Here is a 23,258-nt window from a genome sequence, read left to right as displayed (position 1 = left end):
CCTACCTCAGCACAGGTACAAAGCTGTGGCTATACCCTAAGGTACAAAAGCTAAAAGATACATAATACCATATTTACACCCCAATGGTACATATTAGTACCTTTAAAAAACATATTAGTAACTTTTGAAAACTGCCCCAGTGACAGTTTTGTACCTTTTTTTTCTAAGAGTGTATGTTGCCTGCGTAGGTAGCATTTTCTGCTTTCGGATACAGCCAAAGAAACTAAATATGACCTAGGTCAAGGTTCCTTAAATCTGGCCCTTGAGGGTCAGTGCCCTATAGGGTTTAGCTCCAACCCTAATCAAAGACATCTGAGTAAGCTAATCAAGGTCTTCAGAGTTACTAGAAAAATTACAGGTAGATGATCAGGTCTTGAGATAAACTCTGCTGGGCAGTAGCACTCTAAGGCCAGATTTGAGGAACTCTGACAAAGGTTTTGCATAGGAGCACAATGAGAAGATGGTTAATATTTGGCAAAGTCGGTTTCTTTAGGCTTGTAGCATCAAAGGTGCATTCACAATGACAACTATATTCCTGGAGGTCACCAAGTTGCTTGACAGTTGCTGCATCACATCATTGCACAACTGGATGAAGCTGACCTCTGCTTAAGTTTATTTTCGCTCTCTTATAAAGATGCCGCTGCAGATTGCTGTCATTATGAGCATCCCTAAATAGTTTATATTGTAGTGAAGGCAATGCACAGGTTTTCTGATTAGATACTATGACTTGCAATACATGTGAATCTCCGCTTATGAACTCTCTTTCAAGTCAATATCTTTAGTAATTTCTCAATCATTCAAACATTTACATTGAATGCAAGTGCAGGCAGTTGCAACGTAGCTTTTCATTGCATTGACCTTCTCATTCTCCATCCCGTGGATACGAGCACCATGGCGCTCACTCATTAGCGCAGCTGCTACCACAGCGAGGTAATGTGACTCATCAACGTTACTGATCACCCAGTGGGCTTCTCATCAACAGGTTGCTAAGCTTCACTGATTCACTCTGTAGGGATTAGGACACAAAGGTCAGGGTGAGCAAGTTTTTGATTACAAAAGGATTAAAAAAAAAACCTTGGAAATGCCCCATCCAAAGCTAAAGGTAATATCTGCCTTTAGAAATGCATTTCCTGTGTTTTCATTGCATAAACTTCATTGATAACGTTCTTGTCACGACTGATAGCCATACTTGCATCAGAGTTCCTGTATAAGGAGAGGCTACATCTGTTTCTGCACTTGTCTATCGTGTTAACATTTAGCATGAACGTTGATGTACAGATGGCACACTCGATTCTATATAGATGTGCATCAAATAAAGTTACATTAAAGACCAGCCATTTTGTTGTTTAGCATAAAATCCAGTGCTGCATCTTGCAAATTTGGTGAGCTGAATGGCATGGGCTAAACATCAGGTATCCACAGTGTATTGTGGGAGTACTGAAAACAGATTAAAAGCAGAAAAACCTATAGATGTCCAAGCCATGCTCTACAATTCTCATTGTGGGTGACTAGTGAAAATAGTCAAATAATGATTGATATCGAATTAAACAAATGCAATTCAAAGAGACCCTCAAGGCATTCCAGGTGGAAAACTGTGTGAAATATGATGCCATCCTTTCAGGGAAAAATATTCATAATTGTATTTCTTTTGATCAGTGTCCTAATTGACTTAAGATATGATGGATACAGACAGTCTGTTTAGTCTGTTTAATGTCACTGTCATTGTTTTTGTCAGGAAAGCCATTGCCAAGGCTGGTGTGCAGGATAATGCTGCCCAATCCGGCGCCATAATACCCGCCAAATGTGAACCCAACAAAGAGATCTGCAGCACCGTGGATTGGACTGTGAGTTACTCCTTTGCATTTTAACAAGCAAGTTAGGATTCCAAGTGTTATCATTTTCATTTACCTCAATGGCAGTTGGCAGTAAACTCCAACTCATTACACAGTAATCCATATTAATCTATGTAATTACTGTTTAATTTACTGGTTAGTTGTGTTCCACAGGAAAATGCCCAGTTTGGTCAACACCTGTTGTTTGAGACCAGTCCGTCTGGAGATTTCTGTTACGTTGGAGAGACGTATTGTTTTGCCAAGTCACTGGTAAATGAGTTCAAGTTTCAAATTCAAGTTTATTTGTATAACGCTTTTTACGATACAAATCGTTGCAAAGCAGCTCTACAGGAAATTAAGTTTCCACAATATATTTATATATTGCAGAACCATAATATATTTAACTTATGGGAAAATTTGGTAATTCTGTATGTTGTCTGAGCTTTGGCATCCTCTGAGGTCCTCTGAGGGGTTGGCATTATCTTTTCTCAGATCTCAGAAAAGAGAGGTCATCTCAGATCATTTAAGGGTTGGATCCAGACTGAAGCTTCTGTATTTCCTAGTTACCTCGGGATGTTAATACCGTGGCAGAAACAGAGAAACAAATAGAGACATAATTAGCATAGCTGCTGTTCCATCTAAGCAAAAATGATTTGTTCAACCCAAGCTAAAGAATAATAATAATGTACATTTGATCAGATATAACTGCAGTACAAGATTATAAGATGCATTATGTGAATGCTTGGCTAAAGAGATGTGCCTTTAATCTAGATTTAAACAGAGAGAGTGTGTCTGAACCCCGAACGTTATCAGGAAGGCTATTCCAGAGTTTGGGTGCCAAATGTGAAAAAGCTCTACCTCCTTTAGTGGACTTTGCTATCCTAGGTACTACCAAAAGTCCAGAGTTTTGTGACCTTAGGGAGCGGGTTGGATTGTAGCGTGGTAGAAGACGAGTTAGGTACGCAGGAGCTAAACCATTTAGAACCTTATAGGCAAGTAATAATATTTTGTAAATGATACTTAATAGGTAGCCAGTGCAGAGACTGTAAAATTGGGGTAATATGATCATATTTTCTTGACCTGGTAAGAACTCTAGCCGCTGCATTTTGGACTATCTGTAGCTTGTTTATTGAAGATGCAGGACAACCACCTAGCAGTGCATTACAATAGTCCAAATGACTCATATTTTTATTCTTAAAACGATCAACAGCACAATGAGTAGTTTATAGTAGTGTCGCTTCTTTTGTAAAAAAAAATAAATCCCTGCACGAGCTGGTTAAATGTTATACGCACAGATTCAGACGTATTACTAAAATGCCAATTGTTGTTTCATTTTGTTTTCTCAGCAAAAATCTCTTCCTCGCCACAAATGTGCATCGTGCAAAATAGCTGTTCACACTGTATGCATGGATCAGCTGGAGAAGGTTAGACGATTGTTATAAAGCCGAAATATGTACAATGTTTTGGAATTTTTTATCTCAACAAATGAAATTGATTGTTTCCCATAGATTAACTTCAGATGTAAGCCATCATTTAAAGATCCAGGGATGAGAAATGTCCGAGAGGTTAGACATTTTGTCCCTTAAAATGAGCTTTATCTAACTAGTTTTGTTAAACAACTGAGCTGGTTTGTGTTTCAGACTCCAAACATGAGACATCACTGGGTCCATAGGAGACGGCAAGATGGAAAATGCAGGCAATGTGGAAAGGTCAGTGCAAGACTCATAAAATTTGAAACGTGTAATCATTCAGAAAGTATTTATGGCCTAATTTCACTCTTTCCTCAGGGATTCCAGCAGAAATTTTCCTTCCACAGTAAAGATATCGTGGCCATCAGCTGCTCTTGGTGTAAGCAAGCAGTAAGTGTTGCACATCTGATAAAATTATTTTTTTTTTAAATGGTTGCAATGTTCACTACCGTTCAAAAGTTTGGTGTCAGGAAGATTTTTTTTAAAGAAATTAATGCTTTTATTCAGCAAGGGTGCATTAAAGGGTTAGTTCACCCCAAAATGAAAATTCTGTCATTTATTACTCACCCTCTTGTTGTTCCAAACACAACTTCGGAACACAAATTAAGATATTTTTAATGGAATCTGAGAGCTCTCTGACCCTCCATAGACAGCAACGCAACTAATGTAAACATAGGTAAAACAGTCCAGGTGACATCAGTGGCTCAACTTCAATTTTGCGAAGCTACGAGAATACTTTTTGTGCACAAAAACAAAAATAATGGCTTTATTCAACAATTCTTCTCCCCCGAGTTACTGTCTTCTGCCATTTTGGAGAGCATCACAATGCATACGCGTCCTTCATCCTAAGCGTAAACAGCGCTGATTACGCTGCTTATGTTCATTGCTATCTCAGGAGTAAATTGCATTTTAATATATATCTAAATATTAAAAAGTTACTTTAAATTGTAATAGAATTTCACACCCTTACTGTTTATACTGTATTCTTTTTTCAAAAGCATTAAAAAAATCGTACTACCTAAAACTTTTGAGTGGTAGTGAATAAAATGTTTATTTTAAAGTATGATAAAATATCAATCAATGTACTCTGCTTTGTGTCTTACAGTATCACAACAAGGTGAACTGCTTCATGCTGCAGAAAATCGATGAGACGTGTTCCCTCGGAGCTCACGCGGCTGTGATCATCCCTCCAACCTGGATCATCAGAGTCCGCAGACAACAGGTACCATCTGACCTGAAGAAAACGGGGTTTATACAAAATATTACTGTTATATTTACTGTATTTTTGAACAAATAGACATTCAAAAACCTTTGAATGTTATATATGTATATCTTCCAAATGCATTTCTAAAGTACTAATAATGATGTAACTTTATGATACAGTGTTTTATGGTTTGGACATGGTGAAGAGGCCACCTGCATTGATGAGCTCAAACGTAAACACTAAAATGAGTATGTCTATAAAGATGACTATAAACTGTCCCTATTATACAGGCATCATTGAAGAGCAGTAAAAGAAAGAAGAAAACATCTCTGAAGGCCAAACCCTGCAAGAAAGCCACAGAGGTAGCAAAAACCTCTGAACTTTGGTGAACAAAAGTGATATGCTTTTATATAAGACAAGATTTAAATATTTCATTCTCTTGCAGGATGGCAAATGGAAGCACTTTTTTGTGCGACCGATTCCTTCTCAGCTCATGAAGCCTCTACTGGTGTTTGTCAATCCGAAGAGTGGCGGAAACCAGGTCAGAAGCAACACTCAAAGTTCCTAGTGCATAGAAACGTTACTTTACAGCCACATAATAGCACTTCTTCTTTTCTATAAAGGGAACGAAAATCATCCGCTCTTTCATGTGGTATCTGAACCCCCGGCAAGTGTTTGACCTCACTCAGGGAGGTCCGAGAGAGGGGTAAGAGGCGATACATCGTACTTTCTTTCTTTCGTCGCTTTGAGCATGTTCTCTTACACTTTCTCTTCCTCTTTTTAAGGTTAGAAATGTACAGCAAAGTGCCCAACCTACGTATCCTTGTTTGTGGCGGTGACGGAACGGTTAGTCAAATATCTGAGGTCTTAACTAGATAAAACCGGATGGTGGGTAATATCATTTCTGCTCATACTGTTTCAGTATGTGCACAGTATGCAAATTTTCCAACGAGCATGCAATGTGCTCGACATGCTCGACAGGTACTTGAAACTGATTCAAGTAAAATTAATTTTTTTATGTATTAGGCATCACACCACAACTAAAATAACACTGACTGATCTGAGCCAATATCTCAGATATTGCTCTTAGATATTGAATGTAAATGAGTTTCATCATGATGACCCTTGGTCAGGACGTTCATGGGGTCCATGACGTGATTTATATGCTCTGTTTGAACAGGTTGGCTGGATTCTCTCAGTGTTGGATGAGCTGCAGTTGAACCCTCAACCCGCCGTGGCCGTGCTTCCCCTCGGGACAGGAAATGACCTGGCCAGGACTCTCAACTGGGGCGGGGTACGAACCTGAATACTCTTGATTGTAATGTTCTAATAAATCTTAATACATTTCCTTGGGGCATTCAAATATTAGATGAAGTTTTAGCTTCAGTTCTAATTTTTTTTCTATTTTAATATAACCACGTTTTGTTTTGCAGCATGAGTTTTGTGGTTTAAACGTCATTTTTACAGCTGACACATTCTTAAAGTGGCATAACAAGAGAAAATGGCCCCACTATTTGTTAACCATTACATTATTATAATTTTTTATTTTTTTTTGAAAATGTGTGTACTTGTTGACTTTCAGGGCTACACAGATGAACCGGTGTCCAAGATCTTGTCCCATGTAGAAGACGGCAACATCGTCCAGCTGGACCGATGGAACCTGAGCGTGGAACCCAATTTAGAGGCCAGCGAGGAAGAGAGAGACGACCACCAGACCGACAAGGTCAGCTGACATCAGTAGAGGGTGCTGGATTTTAGCAGAAGAACACCATACTTCTAGCTTCACAAGTCAAGCATGAATGAGGGTGTAACGAGTTTTTATACTAATGAACTAATGACTTCTCCATATCTATTTCAGCTTCCCATTGACGTCTTCAACAATTACTTCAGCCTCGGATTTGATGCGCACGTGACCTTGGAGTTTCACGAATCCCGAGGTGTGCTCACTCACTCGTGTAATTTGAATTTGGTTTAAGAAGTGAAGGTTTGCATACTGTATATAAAATCTGCGGTTTGATAAAAGATTCAAATGTCTAATACGTTTTGTTTCCTCAGAGGCTAAACCAGAACGGTTCAATAGTCGACTTCGCAATAAGATGTTTTATGCAGGGGTGAGTGTCATGTAGTTATTTTAGTTTATTCTTTTTGGAATGTATAAAATGTAACATATTTGCTCAAATACATGTGCTCCTCTGCAGACAGCCTTCTCAGACTTTTTGATGGGAAGCTCCAAAGATCTGTCCAAACACATCAGGGTTGTGGTAGGTTGAGTTGTATATGTACACACTTTTTATATAATATGACCCAAGGTATTAGAAACTGGAAATATAATTAAAATATTTTTATTTTATTTTATATATGAAAGTTAATAAAAAAATAACACTTAAGATTATGCATGTGTACTGTATATATATATGTTAATGAATAATAATTATTATCTTGATTATTATCTTAATAATGCATATGTAATTGATCAGAAACACAACAAGCTTTAGGGTTTTACATTTCAGAAAAGCACAAATACTTACAATGTTCCCTCGTGTGCCTTTTCTTATTTCCTGTGCAGTGTGATGGTACTGATCTAACTAGTAAAGTGCAGGATATGAAACTGCAGTGCCTCCTGTTCCTCAACATCCCCAGGTAAACTGACCTGAAACGGAACTGTACAAAAAAAATGTTTTATGTAACTACCATGTAAGAGAACCTTTGTACATTCTTGTATTAATTTGTGCGCTATTTGAGAAGGATCCTCTTTATTTTGGCATAGCAAAATTTTATTTGAGAAAACGAAACTTCACTCTAGTTGGCAGTCAGACCATTTCATCCATGTGACATCAAATTTCATGTCATCAAACCATGACTGGAAACTTGTACTGAAAACCTCATTATAAAAAGATATTCGCTGTTCCAAATGATGTTTATTCCAGGATAAAATATAATCTAGATGCAAGAAACTAGTCTAGAGTTCATTAAAATGAGATTATCCTGACTGAGCTGGGCATTATGTTCTGTAGATATTGCGCTGGTACGATGCCATGGGGGAACCCAAGTGAGCACAATGACTTTGGGCCACAGAAACATGACGACGGGCTCATTGAGGTTATTGGCTTCACCATGACCTCTCTGGTGAGATTTGGCTTTGGTTCTTTAATGGATTTGTTCTACATTTACCCTTGAATCCATCCAAATGTTGCTTCTCTCTTTCTATAGGCGACGCTGCAGGTTGGAGGACATGGTGAGAGGCTTCATCAGTGTCAGGAGGTGACCCTGACAACCTTTAAGCCCATTCCTGTGCAGGTGGATGGAGAACCCTGTAGACTGGCTCCATCCGTCATACGCATCACCCTCAGGAATCAGGCCAACATGCTGCAGAAGACCAAGAGAAGAATCTCTCTACCACAACTATATGAGTCAGTATCTGTCTGTCCGTCCTTCCAGCTGTCCATCATCTATCTATCTATCTATCTATCTATCTATCTATCTATCTATCTATCTATCTATCTATCTATCTATCTATCTATCTATCTATCTATCTATCTATCTATCTATCTATCTATCTATCTGTCTGTCTGTCTGTCTGTCTGTCTGTCTGTCTGTCTGTCTGTCTGTCCGTCTGTCCGTCTGTCTTTCTGTCCTTCTATCTATCTGTCTGTCTGTCTGTCTATCTTTCTGTCCTTCTATCTATCTATCTGTCCGTCCGTCTACCTATCTATCCATCTATCTGTCTGTCTGTCCGTCCGTCTGTCCGTCATCTATCTGCGTCCATCCATCCATCCATCCACCCACCCATCTGTCTGTCTGTCCATTTGTCTAAATTGCATTCAATTCTAGAGGAAATCTGACTGTTTTTTTCTCCATATGGATGAAGTCAGCAGCCCATCACAGAGAAAGTGCAGATCCAGGTGAACCGTATCAGCATGTGTGATTATGAAGCTCTTCATTATGATAAGGAGCAGCTCAGGGAGGCCTGTGAGTATCTCACCCTCGTCCTCTCTCTTTTTCACAGCTCTGAGAACCTACTCATGCACTCCCAGAAAAGCTTCTGCTTTTCAAATACGACTTAATTTAAACCGATCCTAACGTGTGTTTCCTCTTTTCTTTCACCTTCTCAGCGATTCCTATGGGGATAATAACAGTTCCCGGGAACAGTGATTTGGAGACGTGTCGGCTGCATATCGAGAAGCTACATGAGGTGCTTTTCAGCTTGTTGAATCCTTGTTGAATCCTGGTTAGAAATGTGCCAACAGGCCGATTTGGCTACAACCTCCTTCCTCATTTGCAGAGGTTAAGGGGAGGATCTGAACTGTCAAAGTCTGGCTTGATGTCAGAATGAAATCAGAATTGACTATTTACCTTCTTAATGAATGTTACTTGTCTTATTGTAAACGATTCATCTGTGCATGCTATCCCAAAAAAAGTTGTCTTTGTAATCATTCATCAAAATACTATAACTTGCTCCACCTCTAAAACAACTTTCCTTTTCAGTGACATCATCAAGCTCTTTTATTTTCCAACTCCGCCCATTTGGCATGAAACACCCATTTTAACAACCCAAACAATTTCTAATAGATAAAATCCTGTCCTACAGATTTTTATTTTTTTTGTTATTGAAAATATTGTTTCTATCATATATAAATCAGATAACTGTAGTAAAATGGGTTGCAATGGGGACTTTAACCAAGTCATTCTTGGCTAAACAACAATACTTCTGTGTTAATGCTACCTCTTGAAAAGAAACTAAATTTTTCATTTAATTTAGCTCAAAATCTATTTCTTGTGGTGACATTAACACGTTTTTGAAACACAAATGATGTATTTTACTTTTAAGAGTCACTTTCCACTATAATTACCACTATTCATGCCAAACAGCTTATATTGAGGATGTGACAGCCATTGCACGTTGACTTCCTGTTCAATTACAGTCAGAAAAACACATTGTGACTAATTGAACTCACGCAGTGAGGCCATTTTGGACAGGAGCCATTTTTCACTTGCACTTTCTCTGTGTATTTTTCCTCTCTCTGTCTCTCTCTCTTTAGGAGGGGGATGGTGTGAATACAGACACACTGCACATGCCAAAGCTTTCACCAAAATGGTGCTTCCTGGATTGTAAGTAGAGCATTTCAAGTTCATTTAGAAAAAACAGCATAAAATTTATCTAAAATAATAGTGTTATAATTATATATACGTAACTTAGGCTTTCTATGTTGAATCATTTTTGTGAGATTCATTGCTTTTGACATTTCCAAAACTTTGAAGTGTGATGTTTGAAAACCCCATTATCAGATTTTTTCCGTTTTTGGATTGTTTACAGCTAATACAGCAGACCGTTTCTACAGAATAGACCGCGGTCAGGTACCAACAAAAGGCAACTTTGACATTTCACATCTGTGTTGCATGTCACACTGTGCTGTTTTACCCTACAGCATTGCATATCTCTGCAGGAGCATCTAAACTATGTGACGGAGATCTCTCAGGATGAGCTTTTCATCTTGGACCCGGAGCTGGTCACCAAGGAGACGGTGGGCACGTCGCCCGGAATGCCGGGGGCGATGGAAACTGTTGGGGGATGTTCCAACAGCACAGACCAGTTTGCTTTTCCTGCCTGCTCTGCCGGGCCTTCTCCACTGTGCAGGTAGATTGAAACGAGTCACTTCAGATAACAAAATGTGTGGTGAAACTGTATCAACTCATGTTGTTAGGGTTGCAAACAGATTTTGCACAGCCTCAAGGTGCAATTTTATGTCGCTTTTTACTTTGGCAGATCATTTTAACACCGTCATCTAGCAGAGTACGTGCGTAGGCAGGTTTAGTTTTGCCTGTGGGCATGAAATTTCTGAGAATATCCCCGGAAAAACAGCAAAAGTGCACAAAACCCTCATTAAGGAACTAAAAAAAATGTCTTAATTATTAATTTCTTGTTAATTTTGCCAAAACAGATGTAGGTTTAGCATGAATCCATAATGATTATAATTTTCTTTATTATGCATAAATATTTCTTTATTAATATAAATACAACAAACTATTATAAATATACATTTATAAATAAAATAATTAAGTATCTTTAAATATCAAAATATAATATATTAAAATCAATTTTATACTATTTATTTTATGTATTAAATATATTAGCGTAATAATTTAAGTCAAAATTTGAACTGGAATTATGTATGTGTCTTTTTTGATACCATTAATACAATAAACTATTATAAATATATAAATTAATAATTATGATAAATTAATATTTAAATTATATAAATGAAATATTGTAATTATTTAAATATTAAAATATATTTTATTGTATCTAATTTATATTATGTATTTTGTATGTACAATATTATTATAAAAATAGTAACGAAATTGATTTATTTATATGAAAAAATGCTCCTCTTAATGTTCCTCTAACTATTATTAAATCATTTAATTGTTAAACATTTTATTATATCTATTTTAGAATATATATATATATATATATATATATATATATATATGTATGTATATTATATATTATGTATTTTATATGTACAATATTATATTACATTATAAATACATATACCTATAAATAAATAATACAAACATATAAATTATATTAGCATAACAATAAAAAAAAAAACCAATTGATATAAATTTCAGAATGTCCCAAATACATACATATCTAGAGAAGCTTATGTGTGTGTGCAGTAAATACGTAACACTAGACTGAACCGAATGTGTTCCTTCCTGTTTAAAAAAAAGAAAACGACAGTTGCTCTTCAGCTGTAGTCTATTCCCTCAGGGGAAGTCTTTTTGTCTGTGTATTTGTGTGCACATCTGATGGCGAGACAGAGAGAGTGAGAGACAGCGGCATTTTTGTGCCAAAGTCTCCTGTGAGCGAGCACAGATCTGCGTGATACATCCAGGACAGGACAGTCCCTCATAAAGGCCCCTGCTATTAAAAACTCATTTATCTGTGTTTACATTCACCCTCCCCCTGCCTGACGCACAGCAGATCGCTGAAAAAACACATCCCATCTGTCCGCCCTCATTGTGGCGGTTGTTCTGTTACAGTAAATTATACACATCTCTCAAACAATGAGTTTCCCGCCCCCCACAGCATGTAAACACATCGTCCTCTCTGTTGTCTGTCCATCCCATCATGCTCTCGCAGGGTTCACCAGACGCATGCTGAAGGCCAAACGGAAAGCGCGAACACGGATAGCGACACATACAAGCAAACTAGCGATCCAGAGACTCCCACAAAGCCAGGCTTGTTCAGGTACATCTCAAACTGAGCGCTTTGTGGTCTCATTCAGACCTTCACATCCAAAGCTTTGATTGTTTCCATGACAACACAAGTATGCCTTTTTATAGTAAACATCATTACTAAGATAACAAAGTTATTCATCCCATGATTCTTAATTAGGGCTCTGTAATGCCCATCTGCAACAAAAGTACACTACAATGGCACAATAATACCATGGTACTTTGAAATATACCATTGCACCGTCATTTGTTTTGTTAGTGAGAGGGACAGAAGATATCCATTTTCAAATGAATATCTTACATAAGCTTGTCTTTGTCCAATGTCTTTCATTTTGAAGGAGGGGAGCAAAAATTATGAATTTGAATCGTTCAAACACACTCGATGGGGACTCATGTGCATCATCACTTGATGTGCCAAGGTACATACAATATTTAATAATCATCGCTGGTGAGACACACAGATGTAGTTGGTTTTGATTATGAATAGTGGTATTAATATTCCATTTTAATTTCACAGATTAGATTCGGGCTGGAGTGACAGTGATCAAGGTACACACATTTTATATATTTTTATAATAATAATGTAAAAATAGTTTATTCTATTATATAAGAAAATACAATAAACAATTTTTATATTATTATAAAAATACAACTTTAAAATATATTACAAAATATACCAATTTAGTACAATAAAAGTGTGCATATTTTTCCATTTCTTTTAGAGTATTATTAGATATGATATCTAATTGTATTAATTTATTAATTTATTTGAAAAAATATTATTAATAAAATAAACTATTTTAAACAATTATTAGTAGTATTTTATCAAATATAATTTAATAAAATATATTATCACATTCATGCGTTTTCTATAATTTCCTAGAGCCATTTGGTACAGTAAAAAACACTTATATTTTTTTCAATGTCTTTCAGAATCAATCAGTTTGATCTTTGATGCTGTGAAGTCTGGCAACCTCGAAAAGGTATTCATAAAATAACCTATTCCAGCAATATCATACAGTAGCGCTCTGCGTTCCCAGACCTCATGGTCCTCTTCTCTGGTCGTTCATGTTCTCAGCTGGTTCAGATGCATGAAGGCGGGGCCAACCTGTTGGTCCAGGACCGTTTTGGCTGCACCCTCCTCCATCATGCAGTCGTTTTAGGCAGTAAAGAGATTGTGAAGTACATCATTGATAATTGTGAGTTGGTTGGAGCTTAATATTTAGATTTTTGACTTCTGACTTGCATCTCATTTCTAATTATCTTTCACTGTTTTTGGTAAACAGCTCCTGCTTGCATCCTTGATGTGACAGAGAAATCAACGTAAGTAGTGCTGGAGCCACTCCGGCATCTTTTACTCCATTTGTGGTGAAAGGGATAAAGGAGTTAGTTTTGATTGACATTCTTGGTTAGGAGGTGTTTCTCTGTGTTTTTTATTCAGAGGGGAGACGGTCCTGCATAAGGCAGCTGCGTTGTGCCAGAGAACAATCTGCTATTACCTGGTGGAGGCCGGAGTGTCTTTAATGAAGACAGATCTACGGGTGAGAACATTCACATGGACCTTATACCTGTACTTTATTTCTTAACATTTCCTAGGATGATATTTAAACACCTATAGTCATATGTTGTTTTTTTTTTTTTTGGCTAATGTCATTGTCTAAAAAAGTATCATCGCCCCCTTGCATATAAGTGTTTTGAAAAAGTATCCATATAATTGTTTTTTTTTTTTAGACAAAGCATTATGAAATTGTTGACTTACGGTTTGTGATGCAGTTGCTCTCAGATCCAGTATAGTTGGCTGTTTCCCACTTATCAGTGCTGTTTCCTCCACAACAAAAGTTTCTCGAACTCTCCATCTACACTGTGCTTCGTTTACAAAACCATCTGCAGTCAAATGCTCCGAATAAACATATAATCTTCCGACGTGATTAGGGCTGTCGCGATTCATCGATTTTAGTCGATTTTTATCAAAATAAAAATAGTCATTAATGGCAACCCTAGACGTGATCTGGGACATCATTAAAATAAATCACACACTTGTTTCTGAGTCTGAGGATCTTTTGAAATCTCTGCAGATGGAAACGAGCTGGACGTGTCAAAGCAAACGTCCATTTATTCTTCCATTTGTTCTGTTGTCAGTAGTACGTCAAGAATACTGGAGACAGTATAAATGAATATAATGCGTCGAATGCCAGTGGGCGGGGTTTATGGTGCTATGGTGTATAACTATTCGCCGATGTGCTGCTGTGGAGGCGGTCATATGCAAATGACCATGTGATGTCAGATCCTGCAATATTCAAATAAGCATATTTTTTAAAACTTCGTTAAACGTATTATTATTTTATTAATATATTACTATTACGTGTGTTTATATTATTTGTTTTTATTTATACCACCAAGCATATGTTACAATAAAAGGTAAAAACAAAAAAAGTATGAATTAAATAAGAAAAAATGTCTTTCCCGTATCTTACATTAGCAAAATTTAGTTTATTTGTTTTATCTATGAGTGTAAAAATGTCATTTTATTATAGTAAATCTTATTTGTTTATTTATAGCATACTTGTATACATAAAACGTGACAAAACTAAGAAAACATATTGCATTAAATAAATGTCTTTTAATATTATATTCCTGCATTATCATAATAAGTTTGTTTTATTTGTCTATAATTGCAAATAGTATTCTGTATTATATTATACTATAGATTTATTTATTCCAGCAAGCATCAGTATATCTAAAAAGTTGCCAAAAATAAATAAATAAAAATAAAATCTAATGAATTAAAAAATATCTTGCTGTCATTCTGCAGGGTGAAACTCCAAAAATGTACGCAGAAAGAGCTGGAGACATGGAGTTGGCCGCATACTTAGAAAGCCGACAACACCACCAGATGATCCAGAGGGAGGACCATGAGACGACTGTGTGACCGGCCTCCGGAACCATCCTTTCCATCTGTCACCAAACCACAGAGTCTTATCGGCTCTCTCCCATGGCCGGTTTATCCGGTACGGCCACACGTTAGCAATGCTATGAGGCAGCATGTGTGCGGAAATTAGTTTGTTGCTCTCTGTATTGATTGTAATGCCAAAAAGACAGTGTTTGAGTCATGTTTCAGAATGCATGAGTTTGCTACATCACGTCCAGCTTTCAGGGCTGCTCCTTAGGACCCAATGTGCAAAATTTTGGGAATTTCAGGGCTGAAATACCATTTATGAAAGTGGCTGTTACTAAACTACTATATATAAAAAAAAAAAAAACAGACAAACCTCATGAGAGATTAACAGGAGAGGTTTTTGCTGCTTCGGATTACAAAATATTAATGTTTGAATTGCATATCTAAACGTTTTACAGATTTTATGTGACCGTAGTCCACTTCCTTTAGCTTGGCTTCCACTTCACGTGTTTGTTCTGATTCGAGATAGACGTTGTTTTCATTCCTGCGTTTAAGAATGCTTCCTCAGCTGTTGCTTACGGCCAGTTTCTCTCTTTGTGGTAAATGCTTGAATTTCATAAAAACATTCCATTAATTACTACCTTAGATAGCATTAAATCAATTCTCTAGTCACAATATATTATAAACTGTAATCATGTCTTAGTCAATAGATTTGCCTTTGGTTATTTTATGACCATTAATGTTTGCCTAAATTAATGAAGTTTCCTTCAGGAATGGGATCGTATCTCTTAGATCGCTTGCACTGACTGCTATACTTTAAATGAACATTTTATCTCATCAGTGTGATTTTAGCTTCTTTATAGAATTTATGAAGTCATGCAGCAACTTGGAACTCGTTGGTTTTGGTTTCCGGTCAAATTGAGCATGTTAAGTACACAGAAAATTCTTCTGGTACAGTTTTTAGATGATACATCACATTTTCAGTGACAAATGGCAGGGCAACAGAGTTACCCATATATTTACATATATTTATATCATCATCTGCGGTTTAAATTCTTGTATATTCAACCAGGTCACTTTATGTACGTGTACAATTGACTAAATGCTTGAATAATAAAAGAGACAGGAAAGCTGGTCTTTTTACAAAGCAGCTATTTGACAACGGCGTGTTGTCAGCATTGCCATAGTGTGTTTGTGGTGAGATGTCATTATGATAGAATATGTATTTTGTCAGTGCTTTGTATGAGTTGCTATGCAATTCCAAATAGATGATACATGTATATAATCCGTCAAACATTTTACAAATGTGTGAACAATCTGTTCTGATATAAAGGTCTTTAATTTGTATGTGACATGAACTTAGATAATGCTTTATTTATAAGAGTAGATAAGAATTTTGTTTAGAGGAAAAGTCATATATTTGTTCTTTGGGTTGGATTGTTACTCTCTACGTGGGGAAAAATAAATAAATACTTAAAAAAAAACTAAAAAATGCAATATCTACTGAGTGTACTTTGATTATAAGGTTTAATTGACTAAGATTATTGATATATTAAGTGGTGCACGCATATGTCGTCATCATTATCATTCTCTTATTGCACAGCGATGGCGTCTTTTCAGGTCTTGGAGTGCCGGGTGGTAAACTGTGTATAATGTTGAACTCTGCCTCTTCCTAGGAGGTCTTTATGTCTGAATGAGTTACCGGCAGTGATGGATGTGTTGACATTTGTGACTCATTTATCATTTCGGAGATAAGCTTATTGTTTTCTGTCTCCTGCTCTAGCTCCATTTCTGGAGTATAGGGAAAGGACGTAAATGTATTTTTAAATCAGTTTAACCTCAGCTTATTTTAAATTTGGTAGATAGTATGTTAAGTCAAAGAAACATTTCACGCAAACTCATCTGGTGAATCATTGGTGAAATCATATAATGTAATATGCAGATAGACTGGATTATTTATATTGAATATTTCCAACACAATGGTAATTCAAAGAACTTAAAAACACAGGGACAGAGTTAAAAAACAAATATAGGAAAAGAAACAAAACAAAACAATAGTAATTCAAAATGTTTTAGATATTCTAAAGGGACAGGGTCATAAAAAAATTAAATAAACATAAAACAGAGGAAACAAATAAAATAATCAGCTAAGAAAATAAAATAGACTAATTGTACAACAGGAAATAAATGGCTTTTTTTTTTTTTATTATATAGGATTGTATTAGATGTTATTTATTTATAACACCAAGCATAAGTAGCTTTGTATAAATAAAAGGTGACAAATATAAGAAAAACATGTATTAAATAATTAAATCTTGCTTTATCATAATTTTGTATATTTATTTGTTTTATGCATCTATAATTGATATTATAAATACAGTATTTATTTACCAATATTCTTTTTTACACATAAAATGGGTAAAAAAATTATAAGAAAAATCTGAAAAAATTACATTAACATTTACATTTAGTCATTTAAGCAGACATGCTTTTATCCAAATAAGGACAATTTTAAAAAATTACTGAAAAAGATAATTTTGCATTATTATAATTTGTTTTATTTGTTTCAAGTATTTATATATGCTAAATAAATAAATAAAATATAAATAAAACATTATTTGCAAATTTTTTTCATTTCCAGCAACCAAGTGTATAAAAAGGTGGCAAAAAAAGCAATAAATGTAAAAGTAAATAAATTAAAAGAAATGTACCAATTAAATAAGAGTAATATCTTTCCATAATCATAATTTTGATTATTTATTAATTTTATGTATATGTAATTACAAAAATGTCATTACATGATAGTAGATGTATAATTATACTGTGCAACAGGAAAGAGGACAGATAGATAGGTAGATAGATAGATAGATCACGTGGAGAGAGAGAGAGAGAGAGAGAGAGAGAGAGAGAGAGAGAGAGTGTAAGTGCACAGCTATGCGACCAGCTCAAACTAGTTCGGAGAAACACAAAGAGCAGCAGAGATCATAGAGAGAGAGCTGAACACAGACACACGCTCACAGCACAGCATCATATCCACAGCAATAAGGCAAGTACATCATCATCATCATCATCATAACCCAACAACTCGTTATTATACTGCAGTCGATGTGGTGATAAATAATGCAAATATCTGCGATTAACCGGATTTACCAGATTTATTTGGATATGCTTATTTTATCTGAGTTTTAGTGCGATAATAGAATGCATTTCTATTCATAATAATGTTTTGGGCGTTTATGATGTGATATATGACATATGAAAGGAGGCGGATGGACGCACTGTCATAATAACAAACAAACGCGCTGAACGTCAGTAAGCGTTTAACTCAAAGCACGATTTTACGATTTTTAGACTATAAAATCTTGCGTTTAATATGAGAATATTTCATGAGTTTAAAATAATAGCGTCAATATTATGTTTAATTGAACGGCGACACTATATAGCTATCGCTAAGTTGTTTATTATAGTTGATTTAATTCCGGATGTCGCTTTAAATAGTTGCATTCATGCTGTAATAGAGTCGTGGAGATTGTGTTTTGGTGTGAAAGGGCGCTTTAACGCTGTCAGGGAAAATGATGCTCTCTGAAGTGCCAGAGAGCACCAGCTTCCAGCAACTGCTGACCCACTTCTCCAAATCAGAACCATCAGGCCTTGCGATTCAATTCAGCTCCAGATGCGAGAGCGAGCCTGCGCTTGGGGTGTCATGCCATCGATGGTGAACTTTGTGCTCCTTGAGGAAGTTTTCAAAATGTCCAGTTCTGCATTTATCAAAGGCAGCATCCCACATCCCCGCTTGCATCAACAGAGCGGGGTTTGTCCTCCAATGCAAATAGGTCTAGATTCAAAGGAGTCGAAGGGAGGCCCTCCCCTCCTCCCCTCCTCCTCAAGACACAGCATGGGATCTGTGTTCAGGCCCTTTCAGAGAGGGAAGCAAAACAGGCGAGATCCTGCTTTGTTCGGAGCCAGTGAATCAGGCTCCTCTAAGGCCCAGCTGAAGGTCTTTGAGTACTTGGCCTCTCTCCCTGTGGAGACTGAGGAGGGGAGGCAGGGGACCCCCATTTCTCCTCGCACAAAAACTCCAACCCCGAGGAGCCCTTCACATTTATGATTGACTGAATAATGGAGCCGTGCCGCGGGCTGCGCCGTGAAAGGAGCCTGCTTTAATGGAGGCAGGAAAAGAATGAAAAGGAGAAGTGCTGTGCGCTTCTTTTTTTTTGAGAAAGAGGAAAATATAGAGAGGCTCTTTTATGGAGTCACACAGCGAGCTGCTAGGATGGAGGAGGACATTGTGTACACAGTGTCTTTAATTCAAATAGTACAGAGGAAACATTCATATCTGATTTCGTCTGTTTTGGTTACCTTTCAAACCGACTAATCCCACTAAACGGTTAACTAACCATTAGTTAATGGAATTAATCAGTTTGAAAAAAAGCTAATTAAACCAGCCTAGAACACAACAAAGGGACAAAATATAATACAGCTATCAGATATGAACGTTTTTGATTAGCATAAATACAACATAATATATATTTATGTTGGTGTATATATATAAAATATTCCATGCATATAGCATATAATATAGAGCAAAAACACAAACGGATGTGATGCTGGTGGTTGTGATGAACACCTGGTTGGATGTTGTCCTCTGAGGTGTTGCTATTAACCAAAACATATCTTTGAAATTTTTTGATAATTGAATTAAAGCTGAAATAAAATAAAATGTAATTATAAGACAGAAAACTTGCACTTAAAAAGCATAGCCTAAATGAAAATTAGAAATGTTGCCCTGGCAGCTAACTGAAACAAGTTAAAATTAGAACTGAAATAAAAAGCTAAACAGAAATATTAAAATATGAGTAAATAAAACATAAAAATGACAAAAGCACAGGCTTTATGTACCATTAATTAATAAAAATATTAATTAATTGTACATAATACAATTATGTATTTTTACATTTGCATCTACATAAACAGAAATTAATATCAACTGTATTTCTTTTTTCCCCCAGAATGCGGAGTTTATTCTCTATAGCACTTGTGCTGCTGGTGGTGTTGATGATCACCGTGGAAGCCAGCATGAAGAAAAAAGGTTCTTAATTTTTTACAAAATGACTTCAGATGATGCAATGCACATTCCTTTGGTGTGATATCATTAATCATCATTTTCTGTTTTGCAACAGAAAAGGGCAAAGAGCCCAAAGCAGATGCTGAGTGCAGTGAATGGCAGTATGGGAAATGCGTGCCCAACAGCGGCGACTGTGGCGCCGGCATTCGGGAGGCGACTTGCAATGAACAGACAAAGAAAACCAAGTGCAAAGTCCCATGCAACTGGAAGAAAGACTTCGGCGGTAAGGAGATTTACTTTATATGAATACACTGAATGTATGTCTGGATGTTAAAATACACTTAGACAGGCCATTCACTCGAGTTTGTTCTTGGTTTTCTAGCTGACTGCAAGTACAAGTTTGGTCGCTGGGCCGAATGTGACACTATTACAGGAACCAGAAGCAGGTCTGGGACATTGAAGAAAGCACTGTTCAAAGCTGAATGCCAGACCACCATTAAAGTGTCCAAACCTTGCACTCCAAAGACCCCCAAGCCCAAGGGAGGTGAGAAGAAGAAAGGAAAAGGGAAGGAGAACTAACTTGAAGACCACCCCATTGCCCACTAAGTGGTACATTCCTATGTGACACTCCCAAATCCTCCAAAAGGTGAATGCTGAGGAAAAAAAAAAACAAAAAAAACTGTAGCCCTACCTATTGTTTTTATTTCCACTTTCTTTGTTTTGCAATTAGTAAATGTATGCGTCTATGCTGTTGTAATTTGATCTCTGTAGCGAATTTTTAATTGTAATTGACTTTGCATGTATAAAACAGGCCGCAGCAAATCTGTTGTCTAACAAATTGTCTTTACTAAAGAGAAAAACTGGTAAGAGCCTAATTATGCCCCTAAACGAAAGTATTTGTAAATTACGACAAACCGAACGAAGACAATTTCTGTACGTTATAACATGTAAGCTGAATGCTTAAAAGAACGTCGCTCCTGGAAGTAACGGCCTATATAGAGTATCTATGTTTATAAATGTTTATGTTTTTAGATTTGATGGATGTACAATCAAATTTACACCACTAACTGATTACGTCTACAGGTTGTGAATAAATGAAATTGTATTTTCAATAATACTTTCTGGTGCTTTTTTTAAAAACAAAGTTTACACATTTATTGTTCAAGACGTACAAACTTGGAAAAATTACTTGAATGACATCAATATAGTTGTACATTTGCAATTTTAATAATGTTCTAAACAAATTACCATAAGAATGTAACTATGATTTACACAAATTAGTTTTTTTTTACCAATTTGCACAAAGAGTAACAGTCTTAACCTGTAACAAAAACAACAAAAAAAACTTTCTGATACAAGTCGTAGAACAAATGCAATTACAGCGACATGATGAATAACATAACTCAAACATGTTTATTTTTACCTCTCACTTCATATTCACAAAAAATAAGAATCAACTTAATGACTTTTATACTTAATACATTTAATGCGTACAATATGAGCTACTAAATACTTCACTTTATTTACACTTTTGGCTCTGGTAAAACAGCTTCAGTCACAAAGCATCTGAGCGAATCAGGTTCCTCTTTAGTTGGCCAGGAGTCATTGATAAGAGACTGAACTCTTGACTCATTTTAATGTCAGATTTCTGAACTTGCACATCAACAGTCGTTTAAAGGTTCTTTTGAAGGTGACGTTACAGAGTGCGTAGCACACTGGATTTACCGTGCTGTTGACGTAGCACATAAAGTAACCCACCATCCACAGAATTTCAGGGACACACCAACGGCAGAAGGTACCAATCAGAACCATAACGCTGTAAGGCATCCAAGTAACAATAAAAGCCAGAAGAACTGCAAGGACAGTCTTTGTCACCTTCCTCTCTCTCAGAGCCTTCCGTCTGGCATTCTTGGAGATAACCTTTGACGCTTGACCTTGAACCTGAATGGCAGTATGGTTTTGAAAACAGTGAGGTTGCGTTGTCCTGCTAGTTTCCACACATGCCGTCAAGGTCTTCGGGCTGGAGGTTTCTGCACCCAGCCCTCGTTCTTCCATAGAGGCATCAGGACTTGAATCCAAGGAGTCATCTGTCTTACTGAACTCTACAGAAAACAGGCGTTTCATTCTAACGAGCTTTGAATCTCGTTTAAATGTGCATGGGTCATCCGGTTTAATGTCATTCACTAGGTCAGGGTTTACGGTTGACGTTCCTCCACTTGTCTTGGATGGATCAAGCAGGTTTGCGGATTCAGGCTTCAACTTATGAACCCGTCTCTGACTGGCCAGGGATATTTTCGTGTAGAGTACCATCATTATTACAACTGGAATGTAGAACGCTGGGATAGTGGTTGCCAGGGTTACAGCAGGGTTAGCGAGGAGCAGGATGTAACATTGTCCCTCTGGGATATTGCTCCTGTCCCTCCCAGCCTGCCAAAGCAGGATAGCTGGAGCCCAGAGAAGCAGAGACTGTAACCAAGCCGCGGCAATCATCACCCCAGCCCACCTTGCGGTACGTTTGGTCGGGTAACTCAGAGGCCGGGTCACGCAGAAGTACCGATCAAAACAGATCAGTAGGAGGTTCATCACAGAGGCGTTACTCACCACGTAATCCACAACCAACCACAAATCGCACATCTGCGGTCCCAAAGGCCAATATCCCTTTACAGCATAAACAATGTAGAGATTCATGGAGAAAACACCGACGATAAGGTCCGAACAAGCAAGACTAAAAAGGAAGTAGTTGTTGATGGTTCGGAGATTGCGGTTGACTTTGATTGAAAGCAGAACCAGGACGTTGCCCAGGATTGTTAGCAGGCTGATGCAGCTAGTGATAAGTATGATGATGACCACCCCTACAGTCCCGAATGCACGACGTGGTCTTCCCGATACCAAGTATGATTCCTCGGGCAAGGGACTGTGCATGCTACTGTTGACCATGATGGAGGAACTTGTGGAGGAGCCTGGAAATTTATCATAAATCAAGTTGTAAAGAGGTGTTTAACTTGACATATGAGCAAACAACTTGAACTTGTACTCTAACGACAGTATATAGTACATTTTAAATGCTAAAATACACAACTCTAATTGGTTGCACATAGAAATGAAGATATAAATTAGACAAAACAATAAATTATGACCCTAACATGATCTAATCAGCAAACTTACCGTTAAAAACGAACCACTCAAAGTCCCTTGAGAAAACGACAGGTCCAGTTTCCATGATCTCCAGCTCCGTCTGTATGAGAGAATGACTGGGAGGACTTTTAATTCCTCAAACAGTAACACCCATCCTCACCTTCCGAATACATAACCAGGAACAAGTCATCCAACCTCTTTAGGCTGTATCGATACACTAAATTTACTGGAAGATGATCAAAGTAGTGTGGAACGATCATGTTACTGCTGAATTCCTCCTAGTTTCGTGCTGCCTTTTTAAAGCATGTATGCTTAATACAGTTCCTGTCATCTAAAGAGGAAGGCAGCAGTTACATAAGGGATGGAATCTAATTACCCAACCTGTAATGAAGCACCACAGCTGTTTCACATCTTT

The 23,258-nt window shown here is 37.0% G+C and overlaps 3 protein-coding genes across 3 annotated transcripts in view; 2 read left to right on the top strand and 1 right to left on the bottom strand.

The window, feature by feature from the left end:
* Positions 1 to 16,100, top strand: part of LOC306868442 (diacylglycerol kinase zeta-like) — a 28,126-nt gene extending 12,026 nt beyond the window's left edge. Inside the window, exons 2-33 of the mRNA XM_079414606.1 lie at positions 1,736 to 1,844; positions 2,007 to 2,102; positions 3,179 to 3,256; positions 3,341 to 3,397; positions 3,473 to 3,541; positions 3,620 to 3,691; positions 4,407 to 4,523; positions 4,796 to 4,867; positions 4,951 to 5,046; positions 5,129 to 5,211; positions 5,291 to 5,351; positions 5,686 to 5,799; positions 6,088 to 6,228; positions 6,364 to 6,442; positions 6,561 to 6,616; positions 6,704 to 6,766; positions 7,072 to 7,145; positions 7,520 to 7,631; positions 7,716 to 7,915; positions 8,374 to 8,474; positions 8,618 to 8,697; positions 9,545 to 9,614; positions 9,820 to 9,860; positions 9,950 to 10,140; positions 11,653 to 11,760; positions 12,086 to 12,166; positions 12,265 to 12,296; positions 12,681 to 12,730; positions 12,826 to 12,946; positions 13,034 to 13,070; positions 13,189 to 13,288; positions 14,560 to 16,100. Of these exons, the coding sequence (XP_079270732.1) occupies positions 1,736 to 1,844; positions 2,007 to 2,102; positions 3,179 to 3,256; positions 3,341 to 3,397; positions 3,473 to 3,541; positions 3,620 to 3,691; positions 4,407 to 4,523; positions 4,796 to 4,867; positions 4,951 to 5,046; positions 5,129 to 5,211; positions 5,291 to 5,351; positions 5,686 to 5,799; positions 6,088 to 6,228; positions 6,364 to 6,442; positions 6,561 to 6,616; positions 6,704 to 6,766; positions 7,072 to 7,145; positions 7,520 to 7,631; positions 7,716 to 7,915; positions 8,374 to 8,474; positions 8,618 to 8,697; positions 9,545 to 9,614; positions 9,820 to 9,860; positions 9,950 to 10,140; positions 11,653 to 11,760; positions 12,086 to 12,166; positions 12,265 to 12,296; positions 12,681 to 12,730; positions 12,826 to 12,946; positions 13,034 to 13,070; positions 13,189 to 13,288; positions 14,560 to 14,676 (2,878 nt within the window). The 3' untranslated portion in view covers positions 14,677 to 16,100. The remainder of the gene's footprint in view (positions 1 to 1,735; positions 1,845 to 2,006; positions 2,103 to 3,178; positions 3,257 to 3,340; positions 3,398 to 3,472; positions 3,542 to 3,619; positions 3,692 to 4,406; positions 4,524 to 4,795; positions 4,868 to 4,950; positions 5,047 to 5,128; positions 5,212 to 5,290; positions 5,352 to 5,685; positions 5,800 to 6,087; positions 6,229 to 6,363; positions 6,443 to 6,560; positions 6,617 to 6,703; positions 6,767 to 7,071; positions 7,146 to 7,519; positions 7,632 to 7,715; positions 7,916 to 8,373; positions 8,475 to 8,617; positions 8,698 to 9,544; positions 9,615 to 9,819; positions 9,861 to 9,949; positions 10,141 to 11,652; positions 11,761 to 12,085; positions 12,167 to 12,264; positions 12,297 to 12,680; positions 12,731 to 12,825; positions 12,947 to 13,033; positions 13,071 to 13,188; positions 13,289 to 14,559) is intronic.
* A 1,441-nt stretch (positions 16,101 to 17,541) lies between these two features.
* LOC306868444 (midkine-A-like) lies at positions 17,542 to 20,819 on the top strand. The gene is made up of 4 exons (XM_079414608.1): positions 17,542 to 17,689; positions 19,653 to 19,732; positions 19,824 to 19,991; positions 20,091 to 20,819. Exons 2-4 carry the CDS (start codon positions 19,654 to 19,656, stop codon positions 20,285 to 20,287), a joined length of 444 nt encoding a protein of 147 aa, XP_079270734.1. The 5' UTR covers positions 17,542 to 17,689; position 19,653; the 3' UTR covers positions 20,288 to 20,819.
* Positions 20,820 to 21,337: 518 nt separating this feature from the next.
* Positions 21,338 to 22,928, bottom strand: LOC306867927 (muscarinic acetylcholine receptor M2-like; the record flags this gene model as incomplete). Its single annotated transcript, XM_079413880.1, has 2 exons — positions 21,338 to 22,668; positions 22,874 to 22,928. The coding sequence occupies 2 exons, from the start codon at positions 22,926 to 22,928 to the stop codon at positions 21,338 to 21,340; spliced, it is 1,386 nt and encodes a 461-aa protein (XP_079270006.1).
* Positions 22,929 to 23,258: the final 330 nt, after the last annotated feature.

The sequence above is a fragment of the Barbus barbus genome (genome assembly GCF_936440315.1).
Source record: "Barbus barbus genome assembly, chromosome: 50".
Taxonomy (NCBI): Eukaryota; Metazoa; Chordata; class Actinopteri; order Cypriniformes; family Cyprinidae; genus Barbus; species Barbus barbus.
The sequence above is the reverse complement of the archived record's forward strand: the minus strand, read 5'-3'. Positions and strand labels throughout refer to the sequence as shown.